The sequence below is a fragment of the Cebus imitator genome, unplaced genomic scaffold (assembly GCF_001604975.1).
Source record: "Cebus imitator isolate Cc_AM_T3 unplaced genomic scaffold, Cebus_imitator-1.0 Scaffold106, whole genome shotgun sequence".
NCBI lineage: Eukaryota > Metazoa > Chordata > Mammalia > Primates > Cebidae > Cebus > Cebus imitator.
Window position 1 is genome coordinate 716,300 of NW_016107421.1, and position 11,552 is coordinate 727,851.

The 11,552-nt window shown below is 39.5% G+C and overlaps 1 protein-coding gene across 6 annotated transcripts in view; it reads right to left on the reverse strand.

Moving 5' to 3' along the window:
* The window catches only part of USP40 (ubiquitin specific peptidase 40), a 103,346-nt gene extending 92,363 nt beyond the window's left edge, over positions 1-10,983 (reverse strand). For 3 of the 6 annotated variants that reach the window (XM_017537687.2, XM_017537686.2, XM_037741746.1), the window contains exons 1-4: positions 10,831-10,983; positions 9,523-9,740; positions 6,908-6,975; positions 5,565-5,678 (exon numbers count right to left, since the gene is read on the reverse strand). In XM_017537687.2, the coding sequence (XP_017393176.1) occupies positions 5,565-5,678; positions 6,908-6,975; positions 9,523-9,721 (381 nt within the window). In that variant the 5' untranslated portion in view covers positions 9,722-9,740; positions 10,831-10,983. Of the gene's footprint in view, positions 1-4,892; positions 4,935-5,564; positions 5,679-6,907; positions 6,976-9,522; positions 9,741-10,830 lie in introns of those variants that run through there. The other 3 variants (XM_037741744.1, XM_037741745.1, XM_017537689.2) reach the window with 2 other exon arrangements.
* Positions 10,984-11,552: the final 569 nt, after the last annotated feature.

An 11,552-nucleotide genomic window follows, 5' to 3' on the forward strand; every position in this document is an offset into this window, starting at 1 on the left:
AAAGCCAAATCAAGAACGAACTGCCATTCACAACTGCTACAAAGAGAATAAAATACCTAGGAATACAACTAACAAAGAATGTAAAGGACCTCTTCAAGGAGAACTACAAATCACTGCTCAACGAAATAAGAGAGGACACAAATAGATGGAGAAATGTTCCATGCTCATGGTTAGGAAGACACGAAAATGGCCATACTGCCCAAAGTAATGTACAGATTCAACGCTATCCCCATGAAGCTACCAATGACTTTCTTCACAGAACTGGAAAAAACCACCTTAAACTTCATATGGAACCAAAAGAGAGCCCGCATTGCCAAGCCAATTCTAAGCAAAAAGAACAAAGCTGGAGGCATCACACTACCTGACTTCAAACTATACTACAAGGTTACAGTAATCAAAACAGCATGGTACTGGTACCAAAACAGAGATATAGACCAATGGAACAGAACAGAGGCCTCGGAGGCAATGCCACACATCTACAACCATTTAATAAATGGTGTTGGGAAAACTGGCTAGCCATGTGCAGAAAGCAGAAACCGGACCCCTTCCTGACACCTTACACTAAAATTAACTCCAGGTTGATTAAAGACTTAAACATAAGACCTAACACCATAAAAACCCTATAAGAAAACCTAGGCAAAACCATTCAGGACATAGGCACAGACAAGGACTTCATGACTACAACACCAAAAGCATTGGCAACTAAAGCCAAAATAGACAAATGGAACCTAATTAAACTCCAGAGCTTCTGCACGGCAAAAGAAACAATCATTAGAGTAAATCAGCAACCAAAAGAATGGGAAAACATTTTTGCAATCTACCCATCTGACAAAGGACTAATATCCAGAATCTACAAAGAACTAAAACAGATTTACAAGAAAAAAACAAACAAGCCCATTCGAACTTGGGCGAAGGATATGAATAGACACTTTACAAAAGAAGACATCAATGAGGCCAACAAACGTATGAAAAAATGCTCATCATCACTGGTCATTAGAGAAATACAAATCAAAACTACATTGAGATACCATCTCACATCAGTTAGAATGGTGATCATTAAAAAATCAGAGACAGATGCTGGAGAGGATGTGGAGAAATAGGAACACTTTTATACTGTTGGTGGGAGTGTAAATTAGTTCAACCACTGTGGAAGACAGTGTGGCGATTCCTCAAGGACCTAGAAATGGAAATTCCATTTGACCCATCAATCCCATTACTGGGTATATAGCCAAAGGATTATAAATCATTGTTTTATAAGGACACATGCATATGAATGTTCATTGCAACACTATTTACAATAGCAAGGACTTGGGACCAACCCAAATGCCCACTGATGATAGACTGGACAGGGAAAATGTAACACATATACACCATGAATACCATGCAGCCATAAAAAACGATGAGTTCGTGTCCTTTGTAGGGACATGGATGAACCTGGAAACCATCATTCTCAGCAAACTGACACAAGAACAGAAAATCAAACACCGCATGCTCTCACTCACAGGCAGGTGTTGAACAATGAAAACACAGGGACACAGGGAGGGGAGCATCACACACTGGGGTCTATGGGGGGGACTAGGGGAGGGACAGCAGGGGATGGGGAGTTGGGGAGGGATAACATGGGGAGAAATGCCAGATATAGATGATGGGGGGGAAGGCAGTAAACCATATTGCCATGTATGTACCCATGCAACAATCTTGCATGTTCTTCACACGTACCCCAAAACCTAAAACATAATTAAAAAAAAAAAAAAAGAATGACTCAGCAAGATAAGCTGTGAGTTTATTAAGGGATTACCACATATTTTTATTTATACTATAAAATGAAAATATGAACAGGCAGTATTCAGTATGTACATATAACTCAACTCCTTTGACCCCCAAAATGTGCATGTATTCTTGTGGGAAACCATACACATGGCCAAGTCACAGAAAGGAGAGAGGCATACACCAGGCACAGACCAGTGTCTAAGACCTGGCAGTGTCTGCACAGGAACAATTCACTGAGATCAGGGTACATGCTGAATAGTCTGAATTACCAACAATAGAAAAGAACTAGAATGTACTGCTTTGAAGTATAAACCAATAAAAAAAGACTAACACAGTGCTCCTGAGAAAAAAATCCTGATGGAACTTGCTTTAATCCATTATGAGTCACAATGCTATATGTAAACTTCTTAAGAAAAATGTATAGCTAAACCAAGGGACACACCAAGACTGAGAAGTGGAGAAAAGGAGGAAGAACAGCTGTGGGGAGAGCCAGGAAAGTGAGACCCCAAGAAGCAGGAGGAGGTGGGGCTTTAAGGAGGGTGGTGAATGCTACTGAGAGCCCCTTCTGCTGAGAACACAGAAGCATCTTCTGGACTTGGCACAGGGATGTCACTGTTGACTTCAACAAAAAAGGCAGAGGAATAAATGGAGGGTTCAGAAGTAGAGGCAATAAGGGAAGATAATTTAAAAATAAGTTTCAACCAAGAGCAACAGCTCATGCCTATAATCTCAACTACCTATGAGGCTGAGGCAGAAGGATGCCTTAAACCCAGGAGTACAAGGCTGCAGGGAGCTATGATTGTGCCATTGCATCCCCGGGTTGATGACAGAGTGAGACCTTATTTAAGCAGATAGGTGGATGAAAGCTGGAGGATTTCTAGTCTTTTAAAATAGAAGACTCTTGAGGTTGCAAATTTATCTTATATCACTGGCTATGATGAGATAGAAAACTTGTGGAAGTTTTCAAGCTCTGTTCCCGAACAATCCTACACTTGGCAAAGGTACCATACAGACCTTCTCCTACCACTGCAGGTCTAGTCTTAGAGGGTTTTCTGCAAGACCTTATTTGGGAAAAAATCAAATAAAAATCTCCACAGTGTTAAGAAGTATGAAACCAGCAACTTAGTGAAGCTCATTATCAAAAAACAAAGAAAAATCTATCAATCAATGACTAGCTTAAAAACAAACAAACAAACAAAAAAACAAAACTCATGTGGCATATCCATCCAATAGAATCTTATTTGGCAATGAAATGGAATGAAGTATTGACATATACTACAACCTTGGGAACAGTAGTCTTCAGTAAGTGAAAGAAGCCTGTTACAAGAGACCACCTATTGTATTGGATCACTCCATTTCCATGAAATGTCCAGAACAGGCAAGTCCACAGAGACAGAGAGAAGATCAGTGGTTGCCAGCGGCTGAGTTGAGGGGGATGAAGAGTGACTACTAATGGGTATGGAATTTCTTTTGGGGGTGGTAAAAAGTCTGTAAGATTGGTTGTAATGATGGTTGAACAACTCTGTGAATACGCTAAAAATAAAAAAAAAAAAAAAAAAAAAAAAAAAAAAACCACTGAACTGTACCCTTTAAAAGTGTAAATTTTGTGGCATGTAAATTATATCTCAATACAGTGGTTATTTTTTTTTTAAGGAATTAACCCCTACTACTAGCTCTACATCAGAAACTTAACATACTTGTTTAGGGAATATATCATTACCCTATTTTACTTCAAAGTCCATGCCTTACCTCCTTAATCACACAGTTGGTATCACCTAGTTAAGGAGTGTTCTTGGTTAGAAGAAGACCACCATTCAGAGTTTACCATTAAAGGCAATATAACACTATTCCTATCATTTGCTCTTTAAATTGTGATAGTTGCCTACGCCTGTCTTTGCAGGAATAAATCCATCTATTCCATAAAAAAAAAAATGGTAGACAGAGATTTGTTTGGATTTGTATAGCTAACAGCTCATCAATATTTGCAACAATCACCTTTAATCACTGCTGACAAGTGTGTAGTGTTTGTATACAGTAGAATGCCTTTTAGAACTCAAACAGGAAAGTGAGAGAAAGCCCACATACAAGATACACAAAGAAAATAGAGAAAGTCTTCATGACTAAAACAGCAAAAGCAATGGCAACTAAAGCCAAAATAGACAAATGGGACCTAATTAAACTCCAGAGCTTCTGCACAGCAAAAGAAACAATCATTAGAGTGAATTGGCAACCAACAGAATGGGAAAAAATTTTTGCAATCTACCCATCTGACAAAGGACTAATATCCAGAATCTACAAAGGACTAAAACAGATTTACAAGAAAAAAACAAACAAGCCCATTCAAAAGTGGGCAAAGGATATGAACAGACACTTTACAAAAGAAGGCATCGATGAGGCCAACAAACGTGAAAAAATGCTCATCATCACTGGTCATTACAGAAATGCAAATCAAAACTATATTGAGATACCATCTCATGCCAGTTAGAATGGCGATCATTAAAAAATCTGGAGACAACAGATGCTGGAGAGGATGTGGAGAAATAGGAACACTTTTACACTGTTGATGGGGGTGTAAATTAGTGCAGCCACTGTGGAAGACGGTGTGGTGATTCTTCAAGGATCTAGAAATATAAATTCCATCTGACCCATCAATCCCATTACTGGGTATATAGCCAAAGGATTATAAATCGTTCTATCATAAGGACACATGCACATGAATGTTCACTGCAGCACTGTTAAAATAGTAAAGACATGGAGCCAACCCAAATGACCATCGATGATAGACTGGATAGGGAAAACACGGCACATATACACCATGGAATACTATGCAGCCATAAAAAATGATGAGTTTGTGTCCTTTGTAGGGACATGGATGAATCTGGAAACCATCAATCTTAGCAAACTGACACAAGAACAGAAAATCAAACACCACATGTTCTTACTCATAGGCGGGTGTTGAACAATGAGAACACAGGAAAGGGAGCATCACATACTGGGGTCTATGGGGGGGAACTAGGGGAGGGACAGCGGGGGTGGGGAGTTGGGGGGAGGATAACATGGGGAGAAATGCCAAATATAGGTGATGGGGAGGAGGGCAGCAAACCACATTGTCATGTATGTACCTATGCAACAATCTTGCATGTTCTTCACATGTACCCCAAAACCTAAAATGCAATATATATTAAAAAATAAAATAAAATAAACAATACAGTAAAATTAAAATACAAAACAAAAATAAGAAAGAAAGAAGGAAAGAAAAGAAAATGCAGAAAGTCAGGAGAAAGGACAGGAAGAATAAAAAGACCTGCGAAGAACTGTTTCAATTTTTTGACTGAAGCAAACACTGAAAGCAGAACATGTGGATACAAACACAAAGCACATAACAAACACAGAATTTAAAAAAATTTACTTACCATTTAATTGATCCATTATTGTTGGTCAAAGACTAAAAAAACTATATAAATAGTAGGTAATCTCCATGTAATAGGTGTTGTATCTCAACTAGTCAATAAAGACTCTTAGGGTAGAAATTGTAAAAATCAGCTCTTGTACTTCTCTCTGTTTTTATAATCTTATCCCAGCCCCAAATCACAGCTGTTCATAAAATCCTGTACACAACGAGTATCTAAAAATATATTATTTCTGGCTTGTAATTTTTTAATGTCAGAAAGAAACATTCAAACAATATGTTGAGACCCTAAGACAAAATTAAAGGAAGTTAGATAAGATTAAACCAGGGTTACTCTTCCCACTCCTGCTGGTAACTCTCTTCCTTAGAGAGCTGACCCTCGTACCTCATTGCTGGTCCACCCAAAGCTGTCAGTGAGGTCTGTTGTGGATGCAGCTTCCTGGTCTAAGAGCAGAAGCTGAGCAAACAAGCGTTGTAACTGTAAAGGGATGATTCGAACCTAAATGAGAAACAAACATATTTCTAAATGAATTCTTTCAGTGTTGACTAAGGCTTTTGAAAACAACTGCATACTAGCTTTTTCATATCTCCTAGTTCATAAAGGAGAAAGTTTATAAATATCCTATTATAAAGGAAAAACTAATTATGATTCAGTTCTTCTATGAAAATTCTAATTAAATCCAAAAAATATTAAGTTATTTCAAGTGTTCTACTTTGATATAGTTCAGATAAACATTAAAACTCAACTAGGCCCTAACAAACCACTCAATTGATTACAGATTGACAGTCTGAATCTCTTCTAGAAGTCTATTATTTCTCTAAAATATCTCTGATACACATAATTTCCCCTCTGTAGATATTTTCCAAGCACCACACTGTATCTCACTCTGGAGTTCTCAGCACACCCTGCCTCACTTTCTCCTGGCTCCAAACGATTTCCTGCCTTAACTTCATGTGGTGAGGGCTCGACCAGACTGAGCAATGTTGCTCACAGTCTAGTCTGTAGGCCAGACTTTAAGTATTGAAAAGGAGAATAAGCATTTAGAAATTTTAATGGCAATTTGAGATTCCCATGGCATTTTTATTATATACTACAAAAGCGCTAATTTGCAACAGATTGAAAATAAAAAAAAAAAAAAAAGGCACCAAAACAGGTCCTTTGCTACACAAGCAGCCTGAGAAGCACTGGGCTAGATCATGAAAGGCTCCAAGGAAGTAAAAATTTGAGCTGAACATTATAAGAAACTTTTGAGCTATGTTTAAGCAGGGAGGAACATGATTAGAGCTGTACTTTAATATCACCATAGTAACAAACAAAATAATAAACCAACTCATTATTTCATTTATTTACAGAATACCAAATTGAAAGAATGTAGTCTATTTTTTTTTTTTTTTGGTATTGTTGCAAAAAAGTGCTTTAAATAGATTTGTGAGGGAAGCTAATGTGGATGTTGTGCAAATATTTCCTCCATCAGAAGAAAGAATAAGCACAATAAAGATTGCTGTATATTTATAAAGTGGTAGCAGTATTAAACTTGGAGAAGTGATTCTTTCTCAGAAGGAAACTTCCATCACCAATAGAGTATAGGCCAAGTCACCTTCTGAAAATAAAGACCATATTTGATAATTAATAAAATTCCTGCTTTGTGAATAAGTCACTTAATTCCTTCTTTAAAAGAAAATTTCCTGAATACTCCAAAACACCCCAGTAAATCATAGATGTAATACCTTTGCATCAGGTTTATCCTTATCTTCAAACAAACCAAGCTCTTCTGGGCCAAGAGAAAATAAAGCTTCTAAACAAAAAGGTAGAATCAGAGATGCAAATGACATTATTTCATTTAAAAAATTGTTTTAGAAAGCCAAGACCACCTTTAAGTAAAATCAAATAGATTCATAAACATGACCATGGCAATATTTATACTTTTACTCTACACACTTTACTTTCTTGTAACATTTTTAATCAGTGACTCTAAGAAAATAAACTGGCATGCTAAGGCTTCAGCATGGAATTTCTATGAAAGGAAAATAATCTTCATGCATAAAACTAAAAACAGTAACATCAGAAACCTTTCACAGCTTCCCACTGTCTATGGCAGCAAGTCCCAAAAGCCAAAAGGAATCTTAGGAAATAGTGTTGCAGTTTTCCTGCCACGTGTATGGCTGACAACCATCCTTTCGTGGGAAGGATCCCCTTTTACTCTGAGACGTGCCCTTCTTTTTTTGGTGTGAAAATGTCTTTTCTGTGTTGAAGGTAATAACAGATGATAGTGCTCTTATCTGGAAAAAGAAGCTGGCAACCCTATGCCAGTCTCCAGAATTTATCACCCAACATCTAGGTGATGTGCCACCCAATGGGCCATATCTGAATCTTTTGGGAATTCTGTATCCAAGCCAGGTAGGAACTACTGGGAAACTTTGATATACTCCAGGGTGACAAGGAATGGGATAAATGTGTCTCCCTATTGAAAAACCACTGCTGCTCTAGTGCTTACTGTTAATTAATGTTACATTCTTTCTAAGTGCTGGGACTGGGCAAAAACGAACTATAAATCTACAAGTTAAAGCATAAAACCATACAAGAAAGAACTTTTACAATCATCTCACAGTACTCTCAGCTACATCGTAATGGAGTACAATGGAACCAAAGCTAGCCCTATTATTTAAAATACTATTCCAAAATTTTTCTCCCCCAGTTCTCTGACAGGCCTTATCCTTTCCAAATTATACCTTCCTGCCAATCAGCATCAGGATTCACACTAAGCTATACAAGGAGGGCACATTGTGCACTAAGATGTCAAATCATGTGCTTGGCCAGCAGTCTCGTTTGCTGGAGAGGCAGCTGTCCTGGACTCTCAGTCCCACAGTTCTACTCTTACCTAATGGTACTCTCCATAACCCACACTATGCTTCACCGTCTTCCTCAGTCTCTTTGAGGCTACATTTCTACTTCAACTTGTCCTTTTCAACTATATTAAAATCTGGAAAAGTGCTATCCCTGTTAGGAATCTACTTATTAGAGCTGGAAATTTCTACTGGTGGAATTACTAGTTGCATCAGGGATATATTTTCATGGAGGGGACAGAGTCAAGGCTAAGACAGCACTTAAATCCCACATACAATCCAATCCATTAAACTGCTCCTGGGAAGGGAACAGTGTATTTACTAAATCTCTGGCGGCAGGAAGTCTTTCTGAGCGTAGAAGCAACAGAGGAACCACAAAGATTAGATAAATGTGGTGGCGGCAGGGAAGAGGAAGGTGGCAAACCAGATACAGGATGGGTCAGGCTATCTGTCTTCCTAATATAGACACTGTGTTACAAAGCCATGTAGTGCTGGGGACCCCAGTCAGGGCCATGTGAAAGCAAAGTAATGTTCACACTGAGATCAAGGGAATACAGACCCTAGGACCCTTGTGGAGGAAGCTGGTTTGCAGAGATGAGATATGAAAGAAATATGTAGAGAGAAACAGGGGCAAAAAATCAAGGCTCCAAGGAGGTCAGGCTGGCTTCTTGCAGTTGATTTCTCAGAGATCTCCTATATTCTCATAATAACACCCCTTTTAAATTTAGCTAATTTGAATTGGGGGTCTGTTTCTTGCACACAATCCCTTACCTAAAACCTTTGGGTCTTTGGAATTCAGAATTTTCAGTTTATAAAAACAATATGAAAAAAAGTGTTTCATTCATATATATATATATATATACACATATATATGTAATGTTACATTTCCAGCAGGGTCTGGGACAGTTTCCATTAATCAAGCAGATTAATATTCCTGTAATGAATGTATGAATATTCACCCATATGAAATAACTAAAAACTATAAATAGCCTCACACCAGGTCTGGTTCTGAAGCTAAACAAGTTCAGGTGAGATCAGATGAGGGTGTGAGCTTTCCAGATTTCAGAAAGACATATGAACAACTGTGGACCCATATAAATAATATGACATTCTTCCCCACTCCAAAGGTAGATATAATTGTTTGTATAACTCTGACTTAAGTGTTTGTTATTCTGGAGAAATTATAAAACCCAAAAATACAAACAATGTAACAATAATAAAGACTGACACTTATGACAATTGTCTTTATGTTGCACTTTATAGGAATTAGAAATGTATCGATTTTTTAAAATAAACATTATTGTAATCACCCAGGATATATTTAAGATTAAGCTTCACATTTTTCTGCAGAGGGAATTACCAATTTTACATTTGCAACAATAAACACATACTGTGGAATATATCTTTAAGATAATTGATCTATTTGTGATTCTGCATAATTAATTACAAGTAAAGATGATGGTACATACTGCTAATCAAATGTATGTAACATAGCATACCTCTGAATTCAGGTGTGAAATGAAGAGTCTGAAGAAGGGAATTGAGGTAACAGGTTCCACCCTGATTTCTGATTCCACTTAAATTGGTGAATTCTCTAGGAGCAGGTGGCTCCAGAACTTGAGTCTTTAATTTCTTCCCTTTTCCATACTGATTAATAGACACAGTGGAATAATCCTCCTCAAATAGGTTCCCAAACATTGTGAAACTAAATACTACCCTTAAAAAAAAAGTGAGATATTATATAAATGCTTTTATTTTTTAAATAATTTTTCCCCAAATCTCCCTACCTTACACTTGGGAGTCGATTTTGTTGTTTCTTAGAACATAGAACTACTGTCTCTATGTACAGCATTTGGGTTTTGGAGGTAGGAAGATGTAGATTTTTTCATCTGTCAGGATCCTAACTGCCTGTGTGACCCTGGATATGTACTTAATCTGTTTTCTCATGTGTAAAATGGGATACTGTCTGTCTCCTAGGGTCACTTAAACTGTCAAATGACATAACGAAAGAAGGGCACTTACTGTACAGGGTTTGGCTCACAGTAATAGCTGTTTTTTAAAAGGCATGTTCACATCACCAATTTTTTCAAAAAAGAAAACCTGTCATCACAGCTAATCCACTGCTGGGATGGTAAAGCCAACCCTAGATTCCGACAATCACTCACTAAAATCTCTGCTTGTCACACCCTTCGGTACCATACACCAGATTATGACACTTAAGTTAATTGAACGAATCAAGTTAACTTTTTCAAGAGCAGTTTAGTATAGTCTTGCAGCTGCTGGGCCGGAAGGAAGTTCACAGGAGAAGGCGGGGAACGATAAAATTATCGAGCCTAAAGGCCTTCCAAAATGTATCCAGTAACCCCATCGTTATCCCTGCGGACCTAGGTGACTTGTTCAAGGTTTCACATCGGGTGTGGCGGAGGGTCACTTGGAGATGAGAAATGTAAAGCGCCTAGCACAGGTGCCAAGGGACAGGAAGCGCTGAAATGCAATTACTTTTTCTTTTCCTCAGAAGAACTGCAAAAAACACAACTCGAGAGTCTGGTCTTGAGCTCGCTGTTTGCGTTCCTAAATTTCCAACTCCTACGGCAGAGGCCGGAGCTCTCCAAGCCACCACAGGCCCAGAAGCGCGAAAAGGCAGAGGTACCCGTGGCCCGAGACCACTGCTCCGACACCAGCAGAGCGCCGCGTCCTCAGGCAGGCCTGGGCCGCCTCTCGCCTCGCCGTCCTCAAGCTGTGCCACTAACACTGTCCCTACGCTTCCCACGTCCCTCCCAGGATTCCCGGCCGCCTGCCCCACTTACTGCCTGAAGCCCAGACCCCCGCCTTGGCCAAAAAGCGAAGCGAACGAACCCGCCCCTACGGGGCACCGCCATGTTGGCGAGGGCGGGTTTCCGGAAAGTGATTTATAAACCTTGGACTATGCTTCCCAGGATGCCCCGCGGGAGCGCCGGTCTCTCGCGCGGGGACTTATGGGAAACGTAACTCCTCCGCTGGAAAGGTTTGGGATCGGTATCCGGAGCCGGCAAGATGAGCTGGATAACAAGTAGGCTGGTGAGTTGGCAGGTCCACTCAGCCAGCGGAGCACTGATTCATTCACATTTTTAAGATTATATTTATTGCTTTCCGCAATCCATACTACCCGCAGCAGGGTGTACAAAGTCAGTGTTGGTGGCACAGCCTGAGGAGGGCGAGGGGAGAGGCGGCCCAGGCCTGCCTGGGGACGCGGCGCTCCACTCGTGTCGGGGCAGTGGTCTCGGGCCATGGGGATCGCTGCCTTTTCGCGCCGCTGGGCCTGTGGCGGCTTGGAGAGCCCCAGCCTCGGCCGTAGCTCACTTGTCTTTTAGAGTAAAAGTGACCTAAACATGGGAAACAGTTGTGTAGGGCTTCAAGTTTGCCAAGTACCTTAAACACAGTTTCCAAGAGTATCTTCCGTACAAACCTTGTGAAAAATGTTCCACATTCCCTGAACTTTTTTTTTTTTTTTTTTTTTTTTTTTTGAGACGGAGTTTCACTCTTGTTACCC